This window comes from Dunckerocampus dactyliophorus, chromosome 15 (assembly GCF_027744805.1).
Source record: "Dunckerocampus dactyliophorus isolate RoL2022-P2 chromosome 15, RoL_Ddac_1.1, whole genome shotgun sequence".
NCBI lineage: Eukaryota > Metazoa > Chordata > Actinopteri > Syngnathiformes > Syngnathidae > Dunckerocampus > Dunckerocampus dactyliophorus.
The window spans coordinates 1,737,462-1,764,432 of NC_072833.1; the positions used below are offsets into that span (position 1 = coordinate 1,737,462).

A 26,971-nucleotide genomic window follows, 5' to 3' on the forward strand; every position below is an offset into this window, starting at 1 on the left:
GGATAGTAGCGACATATTACAAAAGGGTAAACAGGTAACGAGAGGAGGATAAGACAAGCAGCAACAGGTCTGCGAGAGCCAGAATTGTTGCTTGTTTGTAGGTGCCAAGTACTTCTTTTACTCAAGCATTTACAAATAGAGTCTTTCAAAATCATACAATATGACTTCCTGGATTTTTTTTTCAAACTCTGTCTCTCACAGTTGAAGTGACCTACAATGAAAATTACAGACCTTTCTCATCAGCGCCGAACCTGGGCGGACAGAGCCTTCTGTGTTGCTGCCCCCTCCCTTTGGATCTCACTTCCGCCACACATCTGTGACACTGCTGACCTTACCACTTTCAAGACTAACTTAAAGACACACTGCTTTTAACAGATAATCTCGTTAAAACATATATACAGTAAAGCCTGTCTTAGCGGCCACCTTTATAGAACGGCCACCTGCCTATAGCGGCCACTGCAAAATCCCCCGCAGCAAATGTACGTGTTATAGGCCCTGTGTATAGCGGTCACCTGTCTAACGCGGCCAGCGGCCACCCATTTCGTATCCCTTGGTCAATATCTGACCGCATAGAGCGGCCAAAATGCCGACTCAAGCAGAAGCTTTATGCACGAAAAAGTTTTGTTTTTTAAGCAACTAAGCCGTTGTGTGTAGACTTTAATTACTGAGTCCTAGTTCGACATACAAAAGCCGTCTTCTTACTTTGCAATGCCGCCCTGAAAAGATTCAATGACGGCCAAAACGGTAATCTTCCCACTTTGCAATACCGTGAATAGATTCTAAAATAGCCAAAACACTTGAATAAAACATCTAAAATATCACTTAATTGCCGACTAATTAGAGATTAGAAGCCCATTCAATAAGAAAGGAGCGATGCTATTGTTAGTTTACGACAATCTTCGCACCTCCTCCGCACTCACTTGTTCACGCACACACCCATTCATGACTGCTTCACGCGTATCCTGTACATATATCCTCAGGCTCGTTCACTAACATTTTTATTTCTTGCTTTTAAAATAGTGTTTAAAAAAAAATCAAAGATGGAAATTTGTGACGTTCTGCAGGACAGGAGCGAGCGTCCCCTGTCCTGCGCTCTCATTTGGCGGGCTGTGCCTTCTCCGGGGAGGAAGAGGCAGCCGCTTCATGCCTGGTGGCCGCGCAGCTGCGGTCAATTAACATTTGCGGCGGATAAAAGGCCAGTGCCGTCGAATGTGCGCCGCTGGTTCATTGTTGTCATTGATATTACTAGTTTCCTCACCGGAGCTGTTACCTAGATTTACCTACCTGCTTATGTGTCAACAGAGCCTTTTCCCCTATGTTTCTTGGTTTTGCTCCAGTCTTTTTGTGAATACATGTTAATATGTGTGCACAAATTCAAAATGGCCGCCGACCTGTCTATAGCGGCCACTTTTGCAGTTTCCCTTCAGTGGCCGCTAAAGACAGGTTTGACTGTATTTAGTAACTACATCACATTGCAATCACTTAATCTGGTCTTTTGTATGCACTTTTGACTGTTTGTTCTGAACTCTCCTTTTAGGTTTTCATGTTCTACTGTTATTTTGCTATTTTGTACACTTGTGTTTGTTTGCTTTTACCGTGTACAGCGTCCTTGAGTTTTTGAAAAGCACTCTATAAATAAACTGTGTTATTATTATTATGATCTTTTTAAGTGGGAAAACCAGCACTTTCGGTTGCTACTTTTTTGCCCCACTGTATGTACAGTATCTCCAACTCACAAACACGTCTCTTGTCCGCTCATCATCAGAACGACACTTCTCGCTGTCATGAGACGACCGCGAGGCGTGTTTATTATGCTTGTACTGTATGTGTGGTGTAAATAAACACAAAGGCAAAGAAAAACAGTAAGTGGATATTTTTATCACTGACTAGCGTAACTCTTACCTCAAAAGTACAATTTGCTGCATTTAAAAATGCTTGGAAATCCCTGAAAATACATCTACACTCAAAACACGTAAATTCACCTTCAATTACATTGGTGTCTGTGATCGCAACCCCTCATGGCTCACAACAACTCGTGTGACTCAAATGTTCTGCTACTATTCGAGTGTTAGGCAAGTACGTTTTCAGACGTGGTATCTTTTAGCTTGGCTTACATTTTCAGTTAATTTGGAGCTGTTAATACAAATGGATTTATCTTTCTGCACATAAAATACAGCAAAAATGGGCATATTTCACACATACTTGTAGTTGCAAAGGGTGATGAATCATGATTAACTGATTTGAAAAATGTGATCATTTGACAGCACCAATTTGTTTTGTATTTTTGTTGTACACTTGATACGGCCCAACCTCACCTAGACGCTACCCCCTGTGGACCCCAGGTAAGTTGAGTTTGAACTGCATTAGATAAAGAGCAAGAACCCTTTTGAGCGCACAAAGTGGCTCATTTCTGTCATTTCTGACAGACTGATGGAAAAAAAAAAAAAGAATGAGAGAGGTGCACTCCAGACCTCATCGTAATCTAATGCAATGGTCGTGCATAAAACAAAGAAAAGCAAAATATTAACAATCTGCTTGCCAGATGTCCAGATATAGGTCGTGCGGGAAACATATAGCTTCACCGAGGCACCTCGTTTGTCAGGATCGCTGGCCGCTGACCTCGTCTCGCACGCGCCACAGGGGCGACGTCACACAAGAGCGGGCGCCTTCTCGAGCGCGCGGCACATATAAATGCGCAAATAAATCAAAACGCCTCGCAAAAAAGCGTTGCAGTGACCTACAAGACGTGCGCTACGCATGACCCCGAGACAGCAAAAACAAGAGGGGGGGCTAGGTGAGGCAAACATGCTGCAAAGATGAAAGATTCCCTTGGTAAACCAAGCAGAAAGATTCCCTTTGCTTGGAGTTGAAATGATGCAGAGCTAAAAGTTGCATCATTGCAAACAAGCATAGACCAGTCGGGGGTAAGCTAGATTTTAACAATGTCGCTGTAGGATGGTTAATATGCAGGTCACATTATATGTAAATGGAGCGTTGTTGGCATTTTTTGGAGTTTTTTTCAGAAGGCTTTTTAGGGCGGAAAAGGTGATTCCCATTGGGCAAAATTCCCCCAAAAAGTGCAGTTTTCCTTTAAGGATTTCAGTACACAGGTCTGATCTTACTAGCTTGCTGCTGTCAGAATTGAAACAGATACTAAAGAAGCAAAGTGTGGTGCTGGACCATTTTAAACTGTCTAACTTATCTAACGCCACAAACCGATGCAAATTGAATGGAGTGAGGTTCCATAGGGTGGCAAAGTTAGCATGTCAATACATCTGCATCCAGGCAAGTCTTGCCTTTATTATTCAATTTGCCTTTATTAATCAAAGGAAACTTTATTTTGTGCATTTGAACATGAAGTGGGTATAGCTCTGAGCCTCCGGCCATTCTAGCAAACTACTCAGCATTTGCACCCAATTAGTCAGCAAGACTGGAGGCCTTTGTGTGTCAGCGAGAGACAGTCTAAACCGACTGCAAATCCTTTATTGATTCTCCAAACTGGACCGCAGCACAGAGTGGGAGAAACTCTTCTGTGGCCTAATTAAAGCTGTCATGAAAAAAACTGGAAAAATAAACAATGGAGGCCTGATAAACAGCTCCTCTCTATAAATATGTACACAACTTAAAAACACCCCCACCCACCCTACACTTTTCAAGGGAAAATTTCTGCTGACAACTTCATCTGTAACAAATCGATTTGGGGACAAAAAGTTGCCACTTTAAAGGCGTGCCTAGTTGCCCCAAGATCCATCTCGGGCTGTCGTTACTGTCATTGTTTTCGATACGAGCGTCAAGATGATGGATCGGCGCGTTTGTGCGTGAGCACAGATGGATTTTTGCAGACAGAGGTGATAACATTTGAGTAATGCGGCAGGGCCCGAGCAGTAAAAGTGCCATCTGGAGCCGAGGAGTCGAGGACACTGGGCAGCAGGGGGCTTAGCCGAGTTAACTGGGATAAAAGGGCTGCGAGTCGCCGTGTCAGGGCAATTTTGTTTATTAGCACTAAAGCTAATCTGATGACAACAGCACTCAGCGGATAATAGAACAGGACAACTCAAACCTACACATCAGAAGCATCAGCCAGGTTGCTACGGTGACCACACAGACCTGACAGCGAGCTTCACACTGACAACTCGGCCCGCCGTGTGAAATCTTAATAACCTTAAATAATTCACTTACCCGGCCTGACGCGCTCAAACAAACACTGACATGCAGCAAGGTTGTAATACAGTAGTGGCCGTCAATTACCACCAAAGGATCATGATTAGTGATCAGCACATAAAACACCGGCCGTGTCCTAGTATGCGGGGTTCCGACAGCATGGCCAAGGGTAAATTTAAACACTTTCAAGACCAGATTCCAGGCCAATTATCCATTTGTTGTGATTGTTACTGCAAATGTATGCATTTCAAGCACCAGTGGGAACCTCGCAGCAATAAACAGTATTGATTGTGTTGACTCCACAGTCTCAAAGCTGGCCTCTAGCATTTACGTGATATTCTTCTCAAGGTGTAGCGGCACCTCCCTCCCCCCCTTTAGAAGCCACATACAAAAAATCCACTTCCTAGGCAACAACTGGTGATTGCGCTTGACAGCATGTAATTATCTGTCATTAGCAAACAGATGTCAGAGTCTATGCTTTGGAGCCCCACAATTGTCCGTGTCATGCCCTGTGTGTTTGTGCGTGCGTGTGCGCAGGGAGTAATACTTAGGCCCTTGAATGGCATTATGTATTTATACCAAAAGGGAATTTAGGTAAATGAGGTAACCTGCCGCATTCTAATGCCTCTCTGATTGCTGGGAAACAGCTCGGGCTTGACTGTCTAAAGCAAGGAACTCCAACCTCCGGTGCACGGCCTGGCAGGTGGAGCTGAACCGGGCAGCAAAACACATTCAGACACCATAGAATCAATATACTGTACAGTTGTCCCTCACTACATCGCGGTTCGAACATTGCTCTCTCACGCTATCACATTTTTAAAAAAATGAATGAACTCATTCAATACCAAACACGTAGTTATACATTTTTATAAACCTGAACGCCCGATCCCAACAACATATTTATACGTCTTCTGGGGTTTTTTGAGCGAGAGGCAAAAACAGGTGATGACGCAACACCCCCACTAATGGATTTCACTTCAGAGCAATTTTAAGCCATAAAACGGCCACAAGGTGGCAGAAGTGCATTTGGCAAGAACTCGCAGGGATCACGTGGATGGAAAAAACACACGATAGGAAGGAGGAAGTATAGGAGTGTGGAGGAGTGTCGCATGCAGAACGTTACGCACTGTAGGGAAATTTTAACGCTTGCACAGGCACACACATAGCTCAGTTCCAAATGCGAAAATTGTAAAGAGTTAATGGTGTTACATTTGTAACTAGTTATTTTGATGTTGTGTTGTTTACATTGTGGTATAGTTGTTTAGATATTTCAGCTGTCATAAAAGCAAAAAATATTCCTGTCCAAGTGAAAGTTATGCTTGAAATGTATCTTTTCACAAAAAAATGGTTTTCTCCCTGCTTTAGTCGGGAACGGATATTTTCCTGAAACTTACCTATGTTTTACTGCTGATTACTAAAGAACAATAAAAGGTAGAAATAAACTTTCAGTTCTGATGAAACACGAGAGTCTAATCTTTCTTTTGGGAGGTTCCATGTTTCTATAGCCATAGAACACAATATTCTGTGTGCCTTGAAAGATCAGTCAAAATCCTCTAAAATGGCCGCTAATGAAGGGGTTGTCTTTTGAAAAATGGCTGGGATTGAGTGAGGTAAGTAAATGATCGCTGTTTTGTGGTTGACTATGGCCTATTAGTAGTCCAAAAAAATGCATATTTAGGCAAACTGTACATGTTTTTTTTGCCCAAATTAAGCATTTTCAAACATAAAAATGGCTAAATGATCTACAATAAAAATACAAATATAAGCCATTAAGAGCATCATTTAACTTGTGAATGTAGTATTCTACATTGGTCACTAGGTGTCAGTGACTGTACGGTGAGATAAGCACCAGACTTGATTGCTGGAACAACAGGCTTTTATTGCAGGTTTGATTGAATCTTTTAGGAAGGGATGAAAGGACAGCATTGTATGTGGGAGAAGGTGGTGCCGTAGACCTCCCCCTCTGTTCAAAGATGGCTTCGCAACCTTAACGCTGATGGCTTCCCTCACTCCTCGTTCAAACCATCCTTTGTCTCTGTCCTGAATGTGTCCTCAAAAGACTGCTGTTTCTCTTTGAGGTGCAGCTAGACCGTCTTGACCTGAGAGTTAGCCCGTCTGTGTTGTGCCATGCGCCCGCTCAGTGGCTGCTTGGCTTCCGGTGCATTCCTCACTGCGCTAGACAGCATACACCAGACTGGTTTTCTGGGTAGCTCAAAGCTCAAAAGGGTTGATGACGGTGAAGAGACTTGGAATTCATGCACTGCACCTAGAAAGTAAGCCAAAGGTAACAAATGCTTCTTGAAATGGAAAAAGGGCCGAGCTCCCATCATCCGTCTCCATTGGTAGCAGAGGCGTAATGATGCCGAAAGAGAAATGGGATAAAGACAAAGACGTGCAGAGTAAGCATCGATGAGAGACTCAGCACTTTTTTTTGTCTTTATCTCCCACAATTCCCCCCTGCAGGCATGAAGCTAGGTGCTGCGTTTTGAATCCTGATTTTGCCGCCTGGAGCGGGGAAGACGGATTCGGAGGGGGAGCTGTCACCCATCAAGGACGAGACACAGCGACTGTGTGTGAACTGAGAGTATTGGAGGTCCATGCTGCTACATCAACATCCAGCGACACTTGAAAGCACTTATCTATTTGCAATTATTCTTTCCTGCAGCACTCCCCAGCCACTTCAGCAAGAATGTCAAAGTCATTAGAGGATTTTAATGGATGGAGACACTTGATGAGTTTTTCAACCAACATTAGCGCTCCTTGCGACTGGCTCGGGGCCCCGACGCTAAATCTTCCGGTGGCGCTTTTTAATTGTTATTCAACTGCACGTTCGATATCGACTCTCTCGCGGATTATCGCAGCGCAATACACACTTGCTTACATTTATGTCGGCGTTGAATCAATTAGATGGCAACGCCGTCGCTGGGCTTGTCTGGAGGTTTCAATTGGCAGCGCCTTGAAGAACAGGAAAATTAAAAAGTTTAATGAAGGGAAATAGATTGCAGTGTGAATGCGTGATTTGGACTATAGATTTGTATACACAGCATACACAAATTAGCTACGCCTGCCTTGATAGTGCCACTTAACACACACCTCCTTTTATGCTTTTATCATTTTTTTTTAAATACCATGTGGTGCAGCAATGCTTGTGCAATCTCCTCTTCTACCACCAGATGGCAGTGTGTCAGCTTCCTTTGTTAGCCTCTGCATCATGCGTTTTGTAGCATTAACAGGAAAAGTTGAGGTGTGTGTTTGTGTGTTATAAAAATGCAGTGCTCGCTTAAATGACTTTTCACACACAGTTTAATGCATATGCTCTTCCCACGTAACACCAACGCCTACAGCTGACACCCTGCTGTTTGCACCCTGATGCTGCCTATGCCTTTGTTGTGTGCGTGTGTGTGCGTGTGTGTGCGTGCGTGCACAACATAACAAAAGAAAGAGCGGGTGTAAAGATGCGCCATGGAAATGATGTGTGTGTGTGTGTGTGTGTCCTTGTGCTTACAGCAGCAGATATAAATTGGCTTCATAATCAGGAGCTTTCCTTGGGGTACAGCGCAGCTAATGGGATATAAAGCGGAGGTCTATCTGCACGGACCAAGATGGATGACAGACAAAATGGACTGTCGCTGTGAGATAACACTTCTCATATTATTGTTTTGCAGCTTGACCCCGGTCGGCCCACATAAACAAAAATGGCAGGTCAGCAGTGAAACTATACACCTTTTCTGACAAATACTCATCATCACACACAGCATTCAAGGTAAACTTATTATTCTTATGCAAATTCGAAAAGTATGAATCTCTGGTGTACCAGAAGGTGTAAGGCTAGGTCCACGACGACGACTACTACTACTACTACTACTAGTACTACTACTGCAAGTTGTGTTTGTGTGTCTGTTCTGTGCATGCGTGCACGCAGTGTAGCGCAGACCAATTAAAAACGGGGGAGATTGATGAGCGCCCGGCAAGCAGCGAGACAGCTGCCTCCTGCAGACAACAGGAAATGAGACGCTCTCGTTTAGCTGACGCCGCCGAGTCACCACAACCTCAAAAGACAAATCGCAGTCTTGCCGCGGCTTCTCCATCTTCCTAACACTTGCCCTCCATCTTTTTTAAACTCCCTCTAATGTTGTGGCCAAGAACACCTTAGCGTTAGCAACATTAGTCTCTTTTTCACAGCTGATGACGTCGCATTGCGTGAAAGAGGCATGCTGCAGATTTGTTGACGCATACTTAATGTTAACATGCTCCTCATGGGAATTACGCCCCATGGAAGACAAATATTGGAGTTTGGACATATGGGATTGACATTATGAATCAAAAGGGTTATATTTATATCAGGGCTGTCAAAAATATCGCAATAACGACAGTAACTCATTTATTTCATTCATTACATTAACATTTTTAGCGGAATGAATGCGTGTGCATCACGTCAAGCTACATCTCAGTTATGACGGCAGATGGAGCCACAATAGCGTCCCCACAAAGTTACACAGAGTCTGCCACTCGTTCATAACCTTATTCTGACCTGAACACATCCACAGCAGTGCAATTCCACCACAATATCCGAGTATGAACTGTATCTCCAACGCACAAACACGTCTCTAGTCCGCTCGTCCTGCATGGGAACGACTCTTCCTCATTGTCACTAGACTACGGCAAGATGCATTTACAATAAAGACACACAGTCTTTATTATGCGTGTATGTGTGGTCTAAATAAACAAAGAAAAACAGTAAGTGGATATTCTTATCTCTCACTAATGCAACTAATTGTGTCCCACCTTATATCTTTCTGTTCGTAAAATACAGCAAAAATAAGCATATTTCTCACATTGCGGCATATTAATCACGATTAATTCATTTCAAAAAAGTGATTAATTTGATTAAAAAATTCAAATCATTTGACAGCCCTAATTTATGTGTTTTTTGCCTCCTAAACAACAGGCTATTCAGAAAACATGCTTGATGAGGAGCAAAGATCTGATTTGATTTTAAAATGTCATTATATTTAATTCTATTTATTTTATACTTGATTAAATTGTTATATTACATTTTTATATTATATATGTTTTCTTTATATATTATGTTATATATTTTTGTATTTATTTTATATTTAAAGACTTTTTTGTATTTCATTTACATATGATTGTATTATTTCTTATGTTGGGTTACTCAATGACTTATTTTCAAATATGTATCTATTTCAATGTTATTAACTTTGCAAGATTTGTCAGGTTTTTTGTATTGGTAGTGGGAAAAATCCCATATAAATATTAAACAACCATAAAATGAAAGAGTGTAAATACACATTATTCATTCATATGCGATGGCGGTGAAGCCTTCCTCTCTAATGCTCCACAGAGCTGATCCAGAGAAGATGTCCCGCTGTCACAAAGGGAGGCTACGGGCTCTAAGCAATGGCTTTTGTGAGCTTTGTGCAAAGTCGGTCAATAGAGACAGGTGACGGCACCCTCCTTGGCTGCTCCTACGGTGTGAAAATCAACAGGGGACAAAATCGCAGTCGGATATGAGCAGGTGGTTGATAGGATAACATAAGTGGCCTTTAAACATCATTCAAACAAACAATGTCATCATTTTAAAGGGGGAGATACCCTGTTGGGCAATTCTGGAGCAAAACTGAGCGAGTATTGGGTGTGGAAAAGTGCACAAGCTACAGTACGTTGTTACTCAAATGGCTCAGGCAAACCCTCAGAAAGCCAAGTGTGAGAAGTCGTGAGGAAAAAAAGCACTTAACCTGCACAGAAAGGCGCTGGCGGGGGGAAAAAGATGAACATGAGGAGTTGATTTGGCCTGTAAAAAGCCCAGCTGAACAAGTGGAGGTCAAATGGGACTGCTGTGAGTGCACGTGGTTTGAAAATGTATACACAGGTAGAAGAGCTACAGTAGTGCAGAATCTACATTTGAGCGGCAAATTGTGAAAAAACGAGGACAAGCCATGGTGGAACTCTTCTACCCCGAACCGCTGCACATAATATCAGGTTTTCAAGTCTTTTGCAGCAATATCATGACGCAAGTTTGATCAAGTGTAGAATTCCTACAGCTATGGACTGCCAACCGTCCACTATCACCAACTGCTTTCGAAAAGCTGGACTACTGCGTGATGACGCCTCATTTGCCTCGAGACGAAAGCGACACTGAGAGCGACAACGAAAGAGAGACTGTGTTACGAAGGAATTATGTGGCTGTTCAATTGTGGTGCTTTTGAAGAAGCCAACTTTAGTGGTTTTAGTTCCCAGCTGGAGGATGAGGATGGCGGTGGATGACCTCTCTGGTAGGCTACTGTTTAACTAGCCATGTTAAACACACTGTTCAGCATTGTTTAACTAGCCATGTTACATGCACTGTTCAGCATTGTTTAACTAGCCATGTTACATGCACTGTTCAGCATTGTTTAACTAGCCATGTGACATGCACTGTTCAGCACTGTTTAACTAGTCATGTGACATGCACTGTTCAGCATTGTTTAACTAGTCATGTTAAACGCACTGTTCAGCACTGTTTAACTAGTCATGTGACATGCACTGTTCAGCATTGTTTAACTAGTCATGTTAAACGCACTGTTCAGCACTGTTTAACTAGTCATGTTACATGCACTGTTCAGCACTGTTTAACTAGTCATGTTAACACACTGTTCAGCATTGTTTAACTAGTCATGTTAAACGCACTGTTCAGCACTGTTTAACTAGTCATGTTACATGCACTGTTCAGCACTGTTTAACTAGTCATGTTACATGCACTGTTCAGCATTGTTTAACTAGTCATGTTACATGCACTGTTCAGCATTGTTTAACTAGTCATGTTAAACGCACTGTTCAGCACTGTTTAACTAGTCATGTTACATGCACTGTTCAGCACTGTTTAACTAGTCATGTTACATGCACTGTTCAGCATTGTTTAACTAGTCATGTTACATGCACTGTTCAGCATTGTTTAACTAGTCATGTTAAACGCACTGTTCAGCATTGTTTAACTAGTCATGTTACATGCACTCTTTGGCACTGTTTGGAAAAAAAGCTTTCATTTAATCAAAAGTTGAAGACAAATTTCTGTGAAACATCCTTCTGTGTACAAAATATCCCTTGTCACGAAGTGGACCCCTGCGGCTTACAGACAGGCGTAGCCTATATGTGCAAATCTTGTTTTCTCTTTAAACTTAGTGGGTGCAGCTAATATAATGGTGCACTCTATAGTATATAAAATTACGGTATGTTGTGCGTCTTCCATAAATGTCATTTACAGTCAGAATGTATGCAAATAAAGTTAGTATTGTGACGACCTGATGAACAGAATAGCAGCAACACATTGTGCCACCTACAGCCTGACATAGATGACACCTTACCCAATGCCTTAGCTAGCTCCATTTTCTGCCCTTTATTTCACGACCGCTGTCATCACTGCTTGCTTATTCCATGTAATGCTCCCCCCCAATGCTGCTATATGTCAAAAACCTCCTTTGCCTCTTTTCCACCTTTCCCATTCCTTCCAGACCTTTATGTTAAACATATTGGGCTTTCCATCCTGTGGGTAATAAATTGAAATAGTTCTCGGGGCCCCGGTGAAGGCCTGATTGAATTTAAAAAGAAAAGTGCAATAAAGAGAACTAGTGGCGAGAGGTCTGTAACACACCTTAGGGCCCCCCAAGCTATCAGGAGAGCAGATGAGGAGTGGGAGGGAAGAAGGTGAGTAAGGGGGCATGAGAGGTAAAACAGGAGGGAGGTGGACAAAGTGAGGAAAAAAGTGAAGAAAGATGGGCGTCACTTTAAAAAACGTCTCAATGAGGGTTAGCATGGCCCGTAGGGCTGTTGGTTGGGGGGGGGTCGGGTGACAGCTCTCATATTGGCGACGGTCCGCAAAATGCAATTTCTACTCTGAGGCTAGGTGTCTGTCATATAAAGCTACAGCTGGGATAATACCGCCACACATCACAACGCAGAGAGTGGGTGGACATCAAATGAAGGCGGATGCCGCTCAGACTGACACCGGCCTTTCTGTACGCATCACAGCCAGAGGGGGCAAAGAATATGATGTGAGGGGTTAAATTATTCATTGATTCTTTGCTGCTGCTTGTCGTGTTTTGGTCAGCGAGCGTCCACAGGCGAAGCCAACCTTGACCTTTAACTTCGTCGTGTTGCACTTTGGCGTTCCTGTTCAAACCCGGATAGAGGGCGAACAACACGTCCGTCAAAAACGTATACCAGCTACAAGTGTGACCAAAGGTGGAAGTGCGGAAGAGGGGAGCAGAGGACTTCCAGGTCCAAATGTTTTCGCTAACATTTTAAAGTAAAATGTTATAAAATCACAGTGTTAAAAAAAGTTCAAAATATAAAACATTATAATGCATTTTAATCCGTCAATCAATTTTCTACCGCAATGCGGATGCTTTCCGGGTCAGACGCCAAAACATGATCATGATTGGATAATGCGGGAGCCTACCGGGTCATTGAGTGGTCAAGAAGTGAACTTCCCGCCTACCTAATTCTGTAGCTAGCGCAAACACTTTTGACGAAGATGGCAAAAAGAAAGAAAGAGGAGTACTGGACAGAGGAGCGTGTCTAATATGCAGTGATAAAATGTCATTGATGAAAGGGTCAAATATAAAGCAGCACTTCGACACACACCATGCTATATTTGCATCTTCCGGTAAATATCCAGCAGGGGACACCCGGAAGAAGGCATGCCAAGAGTTACTCCAAAGTGCAAGCTAGCCAGCAACAACTCCGTGTACAGAGCCGAAAAGCTGACGGGTCTTCAGCCAGCTTTGCTGGTTCTTTAGCAATAGTGAGGAACAGAAAACCATTCATAGATGGCGAATTTGCCAAAACATTCATGCAAGTCAACTTTTTGACGACTTTTCGGATAAAGACATGAATATCAAACGAATAAAAGACATGCCTCTGTCAGCAAGAACTGTGCATAATCGCACCATCATGATGGCAAATCAAGCGGAGGAAACACAAGTGAAGGACGTAACTGCAGCAGAATACTTCTTGCTCGCTTTCGAAGTGTTGACAGACGTAAACCATGTAGCTCCAGAAGTCACATTAATGGTAATATTTTATTCATTGATTAGCTTCAGTATACCAACATTATTAAAAATAATAAACGCAGAGACTTACTATAGTCTAAAATTGTTGGTCTTGCCTAAAAATGCATGCATTTATTTGTGTTCAGGCTTGAATAAATATTACATGGCTCTTGAGGAAACAAACATTTTTTAAAATTTGGCTTTCATGGCTCTCCTAGCCACAAAGGTTCCCGACCCCTGCTTTAAAAGAAATATGATATACAGTCGTATGCAAAAGTTTGGGCACCCCTGACAACCATAATTTCCATGAATAAATCATCGAGCGTTTGGAGCTACTATTACATTTTGATATTTGACATAACTGATGGACATATTGTAGTAATTCTTCATGAGTGAAATGAGGTTTATTTGATTAACACAAGATGTGCAATGTGCACCAAAACAAAGTTGGACAGGTGCAGAAATTTGGGCACCCCTGTCATTTTGTTGATTTCAATAACTCTACCTCGCACTTGTTATTTGGAACCCAAAATGGCACTGGGTGAGCTCATTAAGCTTTGTTTTTCTCTTTGAATCTGCTGTGAAGCTGGGAAACATGTGGTCCTCCAAACAGCTGAAAATAAACATCATCGTTTACGGGAAGGCCACAAAAAGCTATCGGAGAGATTTCAGCTATCACTTTCCGCTGTGAGGAACATAATGAGGAAATGGAAGACCACAAACACGGTCATTGTTAAGGCCAGAAGTGGTAGGCCAGAAGTGGTAGGCCAGGAAAAATATCAGACAACGACAGTCAAAGACAACCCACAGACCACTTCCAAAGAGCTACAGCGTCAACTTGCTGCAGATGGTGTCACTGTGCATTGTTCAACAAATAGAGGCTACAGGAAGCATCTAGAAGCTGTTATTTTTGCAAAAGAGGCTCTACTAAATATTCATTTTTCCGTTGGGGTGGCCACATTTTTGCACCTGTCCAAATTTGATGGGATGCATATTTCACATCTTGTGTTAATCCAATAAACCTCATTTCATTCCTGAAATACTACTCTGTCCATCAGTTATTGGATACATTCAAATGAAATTGTACTGTAGTAACAAACACTCAATCATTTAGAAATGATGAATGACGGAAATTGTCAGGGGTGACCAAACTTTTGCATACGACTGTATAAGTAATAGATTTTATACCGGGACATAACTGCATTGTTGTAGAAAAATATGAATCTTTTATATATTTATTTCAAAACAAATACACTATTAGATGAAATAAATATTTTATTTTAACATTTTTCGTTGATTAAAAAAATAATACTACGGTCATGAGCTTTAGGTTGTGACCAAACAGACAAGGTTGCGGGTACAAGCGGCCAAAATGAGTTTTCTCCATCGGGTGGCTGGGCTCTCCCTCCATTAAACCTAGGTCACAACTGGTTGTATGGGCTCCTACAGCCGGTCTACGTGTAAAAAACGCAGTGGGAACGCCTCGGATCCGCCGGGAGGAGCTGGATGAGGCAGGGAAGTCTGGGCTTCCCTGCTTAGGCTGCTCCACCCACAACCCTACGTCGGATAAGCGGAAGAAGATGGAAGGATAGTAAAAACAATTACATTATTATCATTAATACAGTAATAATAACACATTTGATATTTATTTGTATTTAAAATGTTGAGGTTTTTAGTTATTTTTGGCAAAGCTGTTGCATTTAATGCAGAGGATAACACAACAGATCTAAAAGAGAGCTGCCACTGCCAATAGACTCGCTGGCATTATCTGTCATTTTTTCCCTGGCTGCCTGTCTTGAGCTTGAGAAATATTTTGCCACTACGTCGTGGATGCTCGGGATGCTCTTATTACCTCTGCTGTTTTTTTCCCCCCCTCAACTGAGCCGGTGTGATATTCAATACTTCTGTTTCCCATCCTTCCAATCTCATTTACACTTGACACCTGACATTTGCATAATGGTTTCGCTCCATCTTCTAGCTTGTGAAACACAGGGCGATGGAGGTTGTGTGTGTGTGTGTGTGTGTGTGTGTGTGTGTCGATCTCCACCGCATCTTTGTGTGTGTGTGTGTGAAACGACTTCCTTCTTAATCTAACTCATTAAGCTTGCAGAGAACTCACGGTGCACTGCATTGGCTGATTTAGTGCAATTTGTCGGTGGGAACACGTAAATGTGCATGCTAATCACAGATTGTGTAACCCTAATCAGTCGCAGGTAGACAAAAGTGTCTGCCAAGATCAACAAGAAAACTTTTCTTTTTTTCCCTCGTAATAAAAGTAGCAATAAATGCTGATGAAGAGCTGGGGCAATAACACAAAACTCTGCTTCACACAACCCTTCCAGCCATGAGTGAAGCGTTGTACTTAGCAAACAGCATTGGAAACCAGCAGGGAATAAATATTAGAAATAAAGGATGTTCTAATGTGCTCAAATCCATTCGAAATCTCATATTCGCAAGACAGCAATCACATTACAAGATGCCCCTAATGTCATTTCACATGGGTTTTTTTTTCTGTGAGACATCAAACATAATGGATTTTCCTGTTTCCCCCTCTCTCTCCCTACTGCTGTTCATTCCACATACACAGTAGTCACCATTCTGGCTCAAAGTCCCATTGAATCGCCTTTTTGGCTCTAAGACCTTTGAGGCAACTATGAGACAATTTGGTATATTTCTGCTAGCCTTGAGAGAACTTTTAAAAGGACTAGAGGTGAGTTGGATGCAATCAGTCTGCCGGTTTGACTTTTCCACTGCTTGCACACTCTGTGGGCCGCTGCAGCATGAGCGGCTGGGGATCAGACCGCCACTGATGGGAGGGAGAAGGACGAACGGGACAGAAGCATTCATCTCCTTGACAAATGTAGCTTGTACACTTTCCAGTCTTCGCTCTCCTTTTTTAAACTTGGGATGACTCAATACAGGAAAGGAAGATTTTGAAAAAAGTGTTGCCTGAGAATAACAAACTATATGAAGTCAGAAAATCACAAGCATTGCAGACGAAGAATTTGAGTTTCTGTGACTTGTGGATTAGGTGATGAGGAGCCTTCAGTGAGGGCTTGAAAGCATTTACAACTGAAAATTCTGAGAGTTCAGAGGAAAAGTCCCGCTCCACTTGGGGTAACCACTGTAGAGTACTGTTTCCAACATCCCTTCGGAGGTCCTCCATTGTTGTCCTTTGTCTCTTCTTTGTCCGTAGCAGAAACCAGATCGAATGTTAAAATGTACAGCGCTTTCTTACCTTCAATGAACTTAAACCACTTTGACGCTGTTATCTCATTCATCCACCGGTGACACATCATCAGAAGCAACTGGGGGTTCAGTACCTTGCCCAAGACTACTTCATGGTCAAAGCGGACTGAGGATCAAACCGAGAACCAACAAGTTGGGAAAGGACCACCCTACCACCTGAGCCATTCAGCCCCCGATAGATCAGGACTGACCATTCCAGACTGTAACTTGGCAAATCGCTTGGTGTAACTGTGATTTACAGTACACATATAGTAGATAAACCCTTTGGAAGTCATTATTGTTCTTTGTCTCTTCTTTGTCTATGGCAGAAACCAAAGAAGGATCAACCACTCCAACTGTACTATGGTTAGCCAATGTAAGCCGTGGAACTGTGGTTTCAATTATCACCCATCGCAGTTTACTTGGGGTAACCACTACCCACTTTCCAGTTCAGTTCAGTACACATTTTTGGCACCATTTGGATGTGCTTCATTGTTGTACTTTGTATCTTCTTTGTCCATGGCAGAAACCAAATAAGGACCAACCCCTTCAAACTTCAAACTGTACCTTGGCAAGCCACTTGGTGGAAATGTGGTTTAAGTCATCACCATCGGCATCTGTCTCAACTTGAGCTTTGTATAGTATGTCACGCACGCATCCATTCACTCGCATCTGCGCGGGCTTCTTCAAAAGCACCACAGAAAAGGGCGAGCGGATCAATCAATTACATCTCTGCTCCAGCAATCAAACAAGGTTATTATCAGGCAGCCGCTCGCCGACCTGGAAAGGCCCGGCCAATCAAAGGCTGCTGTGATGTGGGGGTTCGGCGCTCGCTCATGTGGCAGTAACACCGAGTGGCAGCTCATGTTGTCAGGGGGATTGAAAAGGATGGAAGGAGACGGAAATGGAAAATCTAAAAATCAGCCGTTCACAATGTGTCTCCTAAGAAGGGAGAAAGTTTTGTATTTTAGTCTTTGTGTGGCTGATTATCCTGGCACATGGGCAATAAAGACAACACTGAGCACAATAAAAAGAATGAGGGCATATGGTAAAAATGGCTCCTCATTGTAGTCCAGTAATTCTACTGTATGAGCATTAGGCAGCATTCCGGCCTCCCACGTTTGTCCCTTCATAGCAACGGCTTTGAGGATATTAGGGCTTAATTGAATTGTTGTGTGCTCAAAATAGGAGAGAGTTCGCCTCATTAAATTGTTGTGGGTAACACAATACACAAGGATTCTGGAGGATACAATCTTATCTCGTGCAAATATTACCAAATGGAGACAACTGGGCATCACGGGGGACGAAGCGGCGACACATGACCTGGACGGGATTCCTGTGTGTGCGATACATATTTATATAAATCTTTGTTTCCAACTACTAATCAGACCAGGCATCAATTCCCAATATTCTACCACCCACAAAACCCTCGGGGAAGCATCAAAGCTGACTTCAGACAAAAAAAAGGCCTCCTTGAGCACCCCTCTCATATGACGACTGCCATCTTCATATGTTGCACAGGTTGCCCTGGGAACCCAGTGTGATTCCATTATGGGCTGGATAAACAAAATCAAAGCGTTTATACACCTTGTATAGCTGGAGAAAAGACCCCCGCAATGATGGATCTAATCTCTTGCACGGTATCTCCTGTGTGTGTGTGTGTGTGTGTATTGTTTTTATGCGTGTGCTTGCCAAAACATGCTGACGTCTTTTTCTCGTGTTGTTGAGGTGTGGTGTTGAGTATGTAATTCAGGACAACGGTGGAAATTCATTTTTCACCCAAGTTAATCCAGTCCAACACGTTTTTTTCATCTCTTAAGTGCACTTGTTTCATTTTGTCCCGTGGCATTGTAGATGTACATTTCCAAGGCTTTCTTTCCTTTCTTATTTGTCCGTCTGTGTTTTTTTCTATCAGCTTTTTTTCTTTGATCACTCCCATCTGCTCTGTTGTTGCTTTCTTTCGGTCTACTTTTATTCATCTCGCTCTCCCCGTGACCTTTCCAGGTCCCGGTATTTAATACATGTGAGTTAGAAAGAGATTGCTGAGCTAAAAATCATGTTGATCCATAAAGACAACACAGGAGAAAGAGCCAAGAGAAGGGCTGCAGGAGCAAAACCCCAGCAAGAAGGGCAGGTTGCACTTTTACTATCTGCAGGAGACCACTAATAGGCCCAATAGGAAGTACAGCTGATAATTGACAATCCAAACATGTCAAGGTAAAACTAAATCCAATACGCCTAAAATTTGCCTGAAAATAAGAAACTAAACCGATACACAAATTTACACTTACAGGTCAACGCAGACCGCACTGTGAGTTTAATATGCAATTATACACTACTCATTAACATTTTAAGACCAGTTGAAAAATTGAAAGAATTTACATGTTGCACTGTTGGATCTTGAGGAGGTTCTATGCAGAGCTTACAAACTGCAACAAGAATCTAGGACTGAAACAGAAAAAATAATTGAGCAAGCAATGTATTGCAAACAAGCATGAACGTGAAATAGGCTGTTCATCAGCTGATCAAAGGTTTAAGAAAACGGCCTTTAAAAGCCAAAATCTTGACAAAAATGTGGATTCAGTGTCATTTTCTGTCAGGTATTCACCCTGTCATGATCGCTTGATGGCAAAGGCAAAAAAGATTTCTCTTTGAACGTCGTGGGATTGCTGAGCTGCATAAGCAAGCTGCTGAGGTTGGACGCAGTAAGACAGTCATTGGAAACTTCTTCAAACATCCTGAGGGTTATGCAACAAAAACAAAATCAAGTGGTAGAACAATAAAAATTTCACCGGCTCTGAGCTGGAGGATCCCATTGGCTGTCCATCAAGACATGGGATCATCTTCAGCCCAGATGAAGGTTCTTGCTAGTGTCAAGCGCAGTCCAATAACCAAACAGCATCTGTGAGACAAGGCTTTTAAGAACAAAAAACGTCTTCAAAGACCTCGTCTCCTTTAATGCATGTGACAATGAAATGTGGAAGGAAGTTTTATTCTCTGATGAGAAAAAATGGACGGTCCTGATGGCTTCCAAAGTTACCCGAGATGTTTTCCGCATGGCACAGTGGCACACACTTCATGATCCTTCAAAAGAACAATGGAGCTTCAGGTTGCGCAGGGGCGTCAAACTTCAATGCTTTATGCTAATGTTTGCTAGGGGTGTCACAAGATCTCTCAAGATTAAAATGTAATTTAAAGTATTCCCTTGCAAATAGCAATTATCATATTGACCCAAATATGAGATGGTATCCCCTCAATCCCCAAAAAGGGTCGTCTTATATTTAAGGTTCAGATGCTCTTTAAAAGTATATTTTATAAGCCTTTACATAAATCTGAGCTGATCAAAACAGCAGAATATAAAAGTAACCACCTTATACCTTATTATGTATTGTAATTATTATGTATTATTATTATCTATGTTATTTATATATTACTGCACCGAAAAAATGACGTGATTTGTTCCCTATTTATTTATTCTTATTCTGTTTCGTCTTTTTCTTTTATCTCTCCTGTCTTGCCTTGGTTGTTTGATTTTGTGATTAAGTCTATTATGACATTTTTGCAAAGCTGCTGAAAATGTGAATTTCTCCTGGAGATGAAAAAAGTATCTATCATATTCAGGGTTGGCTTCTGTTCGGGTCAATACGGTAATTAATACTGAGAGTGCAACACACGTCCCAACTGAATTCTCCAGTCCAACTTTTTTCCAACTTCTTTAAAGATACCCCCATTTCACCTTACGCACTTTAGCGCTTTGTATTTGTCTTCTTTGGACTGTCTGCTCTTCGGGAGGGGATTTAATGAGAGTGTGGAATTAGTGCAGTGTCATGTGTGTGTGTGCCGTTTTCACCACAGGCTACGTCTGTGGGTGGCAGGGACCTTCTGTCCTCTTCCTGTCATCTAGCTTTCTGTCGGCTCCTCATTACTTTCATCACTTGTTCCACTGTCCTTCCCCTCGCCGCTCCCTCCGAGCGCCTTTTGTCACAGAATGACCTTGTGGGTATTTTTTTTTTCTTTCATTCGAGTTTTTGAACAAACTTTACCAGGGCCATGTATGCATAAATGTTAGCTAGTTTGGTTTAAAATGACACTAATGTATGTCTTCGGAGCATCACCTTGCCTGGGCCACCAGTGAAGGGTGAGAGATTGGTGGCCCACACCGAAGCCTTTCAAAATGCCAAAGCCCATCTTGTGTCGATAGAAGACACCACAAGTCAAATAAATTGGCTGTGATACTCTCCTGTGTAAAACACCTCGTTTTTTATTATTACCAGGCATATTTACAGTGGGGGAAAATAAGTACACTGCTCAAAAAAATTAGAGGAACACTTCAAAAACACATCAGATCTAAACTGGGGGAAAAATGATGTTGAATATGTTTCCTGATAATAAGTGGGTGATGTATTAGTAACAAAATGATGCCACATCATTTGATAGAAATGAAAATGATCACCCTATAGAGGGGGGAAATCAAAGACACCCCAAAAATGAAAGTGAAAAACTGAGGCAGCACACTGGTCCATTTTGCTAAAATGTCATTGTAGCAACTCAAAATGATTCTCAGCAGTTTGTGTGGCCCCCACGTGCTTGTACGCATGCCTGACAACGTCGGGGCATGCTCCTGAGACTACGGATGGTGTCCTGGGGGATCTCCTCCCAGATCTGGACCAGGGCATCCATGAGCTCCTGGACAGTCTGAGGAGCAACCTGGCGGCGCCGGATGGACCTAAACATAATGTCCCAGAGGTGTTCTATTGGGTTTAGGTCAGGTGAACGTGGGGGCCAGTCAATGGTATCAATTCCTTCATCCTCCAGGAACTACCTGCATACACTAGCCACATGAGGTCGGGCATTGTCGTGGACCAGGAGGAACCCAGGTCCCACTGCACCAGCGTAGGTTCTGACAATGGGTCCAAGGATTTCATCCAGATACCTAATAGCAGTCAGGGTGCTGTTATCTAACCTGTAGAGGTCTGTGCGTCCTTCCAGGGATATGCCTCCCCAGACCATCACTGACCCACCACCAAACCGGTCATGCTGAATGATGTTGCAGGCAGCATAACGTTCTCCACGGCATCTCCAGACCCTTTCACGTCTGTCGCATGTGCTCAGGTTGAACTTGCTCTCATCAGTGAAGAGCACAGGGCACCAGTGGTGTAGTTGCCAATTTTGGTGGTCTATGGCAAATGCCAATCGAGCTCTACGGTGCTGGGCAGTGAGCACAGGGCCCACTACAGGACGTCGGGCCCTCAGGCCACCCTCATGGAGCCTGTTTCTGATTGTTTGGTCAGAAACATTCACACCAGTGGCCTGCTGGAGGTCATTTTGTAGGGCTCTGGCAGTGCTCATCCTGTTCCTCCTTGCACAAAGGAGCAGATACCGATCCTGCTGAGGGTTGAAGGACCTTCTACGGCCCTGTCCAGCTCTCCTGGAGTAACTACCTGTCTCCTGGAATCTCCTCCATGCGTCCAGGTGCCGCAGTGATGCCCTGGTCCAGATCTGGGAGGAGATCCCCCAGGACACCATCCGTAGTCTCATTAGGAGCATGCCCCCACGTTGTCAGGCATGCGTACAAGCACGTGGGGGCCACACAAACTACAGAGAATCATTTTAAGTTGCTACAATGACATTTTAGCCAAATGGACCAGTGTGCTGCATCATTTTTTCACTTTCATTTTTGGGGTGTCTTTGATTTCCCCCCTCTATAGGGTGATCATTTTCATTTCTATCAAATGATGTGGCATCATTTTGTTACTAATACATCACCCACTTATTATCAGGAAACATATTCAACATCATTTTCCCCCCATTTTAGATCTGATGTGTTTTCAAAGTGTTCCTCTAATTTTTTTGAGCAGTGTATTTTAATATTTAAGAATATTTATTCCCCAGCTGATTTTGTAATTTTTCAGGTCACAATGCTTTCTGATCAATTACTTATTTCACTCACTGGAGTACAGATTAATTTATAACCTTGTTGATATTCTGTCTTTTTAAATAAGCCTACCAAAAAACATCTAGGGTTTCATCTATAAAGCTTGCATACGCACAAAACATGGCTGGAAAGTTGCATACACCGTTTTCCACAAAAAGTATGTAATCTATAAAAACTAGGGCTGTCAAAGTTAACGTGTTATGAAATTTCCTTTAACAGCACTTTTTTTAATGTCCTATTTGACCCTCGGTCCACACCGTAGTTTGAGGAAACGCAGCGGTGGATGTGGAGCCACAAGCGGGAACAAATATTGAGCAGAAAAGGGCAAAGAAAAGAAAGCAGAATTCATGCTTCCATTTATAACAGCAAGTCTTCCAGGTCCTGAATCAGCCAAACAGCTCCAGACAATCACACTCCCACCACCATATTTTACTGTTGGTATGATGCTCTCATTTTGAACTGCAGCGTTACTTTTACGCCAGATGTAATGGGACACACACCTTCCAAAAAGTTCAACTTTTGTCTCGTCAGATCACAGAGTAGTCTTAGGGATTATCAAGATGTTTTCTGGCAAAATTGAGACAAGCCTTAATGTTCTTTTTGTTCAGCAGTTGTTTTCATCATGGAACTCGGCAATGCAGGCCGTTTTTGTGCAGTGTCTTTCTTATGGTGGAGTCATGAACACTGACCTTAACTGAGGCAAGTGAGGGCAGCAGTTTTTTGGATGTTGTTGGGGGGGTCTTTTGTGACCTCTCGAATGAGTCGTCGCTGTGCTTTTGGGGTCATTTTGGTTGGCCGGCCACTCCTGGGAAGGCTCACCACTGTTCCATGTTTTCTCCATTTGTGGATAATGCCTCTCACTTTGGTTAGCTGGAGTCCCAAAACTTTAGAAATGGCTTTATAACCTTTTCCACACTGATAGATCTCAATTAATCTCAGTTATGTTTTAACAAGGGGTGGGGGGCCAATCAGTTTTTCCACATGGCCATGTAGGTTTGGATTTTTTTCCTCCCTTAATGACAAAAAGTTGTATTTAAAAACTGCATTTTGTGTTCAGTTGTGTTGTCATTGACTAATATTTAAATTTGTTTGATGATCTGACAAACATGCAAAAAAATACATCAAGAAGGGGGCCAACACATTTTCACACCACTGTATGTCTGGCTAACCAGGGATTTGGAGACCCCATCCAAGGCCCTGCGGAATAACTAATCCCCTCAGAATATTCACAGTCAGACATGCACAACCTTGAAGGCACCCGAGCATACATTCCCAACTTTTCTGCTGCTAGACGGTCCAAGACGGAACAGTAAACAAGCAACAGCCTTGGCGGGGAATTCAGCGACGCAAGCAAGGGATGCACGGCTTAGGTTAGGTGCCAATGACACACCGTATTGTCAGAGTAAAGCAGCCTAAGAGTGCACGCATAAACACAAGCATCTTTTAAAAAACCTTCTTTCTTGGAAAGTTTGGATGCTTCAATGGGAGAACTTGTCATATTACACAACTTGGCACGAGTTGTTTCAGCTTTATGTGGCCACACAAACAGATTGTGCGCAACCCGACTGCTTTTGTCATTAAAGCTGCCGTCGAGCTGCACGGCTGGTTGCGGGAGGTGCAGCGATCCATCAGCAGAGCTCTGCCATTAGAAAGCCATCTGTAAGCCGCGGCGTGCCAGTGGCACTTGTGGTTAGACGAAGGCCCCGCCTGCTAAACAACTCGGCGTGATTGATATGAATCGTTACAGACAGCATGAAAGACGAGTTTTGTTTTGGGGTTGTTTGACTGGAAAACGCCAGATGGTGAAGTTGAAAGAAGGGGGGACGTAAAAATGTAGCAAGTTGCAAAGGAAAAAGTAAGGGGGGGCCGCGATGTACATACTCTTGTTTGTCCTGTATTAGCCAACAGAGCCACCATCCAGATGGTCGCTGTGTCGCTGTAGTACCTTCAAGATGCTTTAGGAGTCAAAACATCTGCTGAGCTCGCCACTTGTGCCAAAACGTTACAATCATCCCACCCCTGCGCAGTGCAAATCGACATGGTGTGCATCAAATTGCGTGCCAGGAAGAACTATGAGAAAAAAAGGAAGCATCGCGCTTTAATGGATCCTTGAAGGTAATGTATCACAGCATCACAATTCAATAAGGCATCTTGGTGATTAGATTTACACCAATCTCATGGGAGCTGAGCTGAAAACTACCAGGCCTTCAGAATACTCAAAGTTAATGGCGAGGAAGGCTGTCGATCCCTTCGATTCCTGCAGGGTATCAACGAAACATCTCGTACATTGCATCAAAGCTGATTTACGGCAAGACGCTCAATGTTAAAAAAAAAAAAATCACAAATCGATGGATGGTGACTAAGAGGCTTTGTAACTCAATAAGTTTACTGGAATTGAGTCATGCGTCTTAAGCGTCTCGGCTTCTGCTTTCTGCTTCTGGCTTCATTGTGCTCGATGTTGAGACACATCAGGAAGTTTGTGTGGCGTACCTGTGAAGAGGCTGGAAGATGACAGTGATGTTCCTCGCGCCCGGTTTACACACAAACTTCATTTCTCCTCCTTCCATCAGGTTGTCGTCTGCGCCGCCTGCAAGACACGCAGAGACCCCATTAAAGACAGAACAATTGTAGCAGGGTTGGACCGATGTGAATGCATGCTCACACTCCTGCACCCCAGCTAACAGGGGTTAATCAGGAAATCACGTAACAAGCTCCGACAGTGATGGCACAGTACAGCATTGTGGGGAGGGGGTTTCTGCGTAAAGGGGAAAGAGGAGGATATCGCATGGGGGACAAAGAACACTGAAGCTCATTACCTCCGCTCATGCTGAAGTAATCGATATAATTGACGGTTTGTCGTCGATACGGAAAACTGCACAGCGGAAAGAATGAGCAGTCGCCCGGGTGTGTGTTCACGTATGCACGTCTTAAAGGAATAGAATTCACGGATGACTGTGCATGTGTTTGCATGCAAATTGTGAGGTACAGTATCTCACAAAAGAAACATTTTCTTACTGCCGTACTCATGGATATACTTTAGAGTAGTCAGTGTACAGCTACTTACTAGCCACTGAAAATGACACACAGCCATTGTCATTGCGTCTCAGTCTGAGGCTGCATGAGTGCAGTCAGCACTGGGGGATCTGTGGTTCATTGAGGCAAAGCTGAATTCCAGTTCCTGTAACAAGGTGCATTGGCAGCTCTGCCCAAGAGGATGAAGGCTGTGTTAGATAACAACGGCGCTCACACTAACTGTTGACACTTTGGACAAGGCATGGGCCGGTCAGGGCTTTCAAGGTATACCACGGTATGAAAAAGTCCATCTATCCACCCATCTTCTACCACGACAACGTGTGTGGCGAAGGAATTGTGAGGCTGTTTAACTGTGATGCTGAAGAAGACGACTTGAGTGGTTTTAGTTCCAAGGAGGAGGAGGAGGAGGGCGGCGATGAATGACTTACTGTTTAACTAGCCATTTTACACGCACTGTCCGGCACTGTTTAAAGTGTCGTGTTACACGCACTGTTTTGTTTATTTAATCAAAAGTTTTTTCAAAGATCTTTCAGTGTACTAAATATCCCACGTATGACGTGTTATGACACCTGCAGCTTATAAATAGATGCGGCCTATATATGTACAAATCTTTTAATCGTTTAAATTTAGTGCGGCTTACATTACGGTTCGTTCTTTAGTCCGGAAATGACAGTACCCTTGGGCAAGATACTGAACCCCCAGTTGCTCCTGATGCTGTGTCATCAGTAAGTAATTGTGGTAACAGTGTCAAAGCGCTTTGAGTACCTTGAAGGTAGAAAAGCGCGATACAAGTGGAAGTCCATTTACATGTTCATTGTCCACCACTTGCTATTTAGACAATGATGACTGTGTGTTGACTAATTTGTAAACTAAATCTATACTGCAATGCTTTACTACAACAGGAACTTACATTCAAGTTTACTTTCAATAGTATTGCCCCTTGAGAAGATAAAATAAAACGGTTGCTGAATTGTGAGAGTGTACTCACCATTGTGATTTGCGAGACTTCAATCAGCGGTGCCCATTAAGTCGATTTTATGTGTCACCCACATCATAAACGGCACTTTGTAGATCAAGGGTGTCCAAAGTGTGGCCTGCGGCTGTTTTTTGTACTAACTTTGTAAGATGCCTGTAACTATAACAAAAGTTATCCGTTCACTTGTAGCGGCTACGTGTCCTGAACTCCACTATAGAAATGTGTGTTTTCTACACTTTCGTTTGTGAAACTATTATTTCATGATGAAATGGAAAGTGTTCCCATTGCTTAAACCTTTTTATCATGTTGCCTTGACTTCAGCTGCACTGTCCTTTTCATTTCTTCTATATCTGTAATGTTTGATAGCAAATACTCACTGGACGTAATACGTGAACTATATGTATCATGAATGCTATACATAGCTATTTTGACTGACAGGGTATGTACTATGCAACTACTGAGGAATTGTGTGTAACTATCTTTATTGCCAAATTTAATTGAATTGTGAATTGCTGACTGATAACAATTTTGACAACCGGCAAACTTTAGAAAAAAAATATGAGCCATTAGTATTCAGTATAGCAGTTT

General features: G+C 42.8%; 1 protein-coding gene across 7 annotated transcripts in view; it reads right to left on the reverse strand.

The window, feature by feature from the left end:
- exoc4 (exocyst complex component 4) overlaps positions 1-26,971 on the reverse strand; it is a 98,238-nt gene that overhangs the window by 30,365 nt on the left and 40,902 nt on the right. For 4 of the 7 annotated variants that reach the window (XR_008573805.1, XM_054800173.1, XM_054800175.1 and 1 more), the window contains exon 11: positions 24,865-24,961. Coding sequence is in view for 6 of the 7 variants with exons in the window: in XM_054800173.1 (XP_054656148.1) it covers positions 24,865-24,961 (97 nt within the window). In the remaining variant the exon portion in view is untranslated. The other 3 variants (XM_054800178.1, XM_054800177.1, XM_054800176.1) reach the window with 3 other exon arrangements.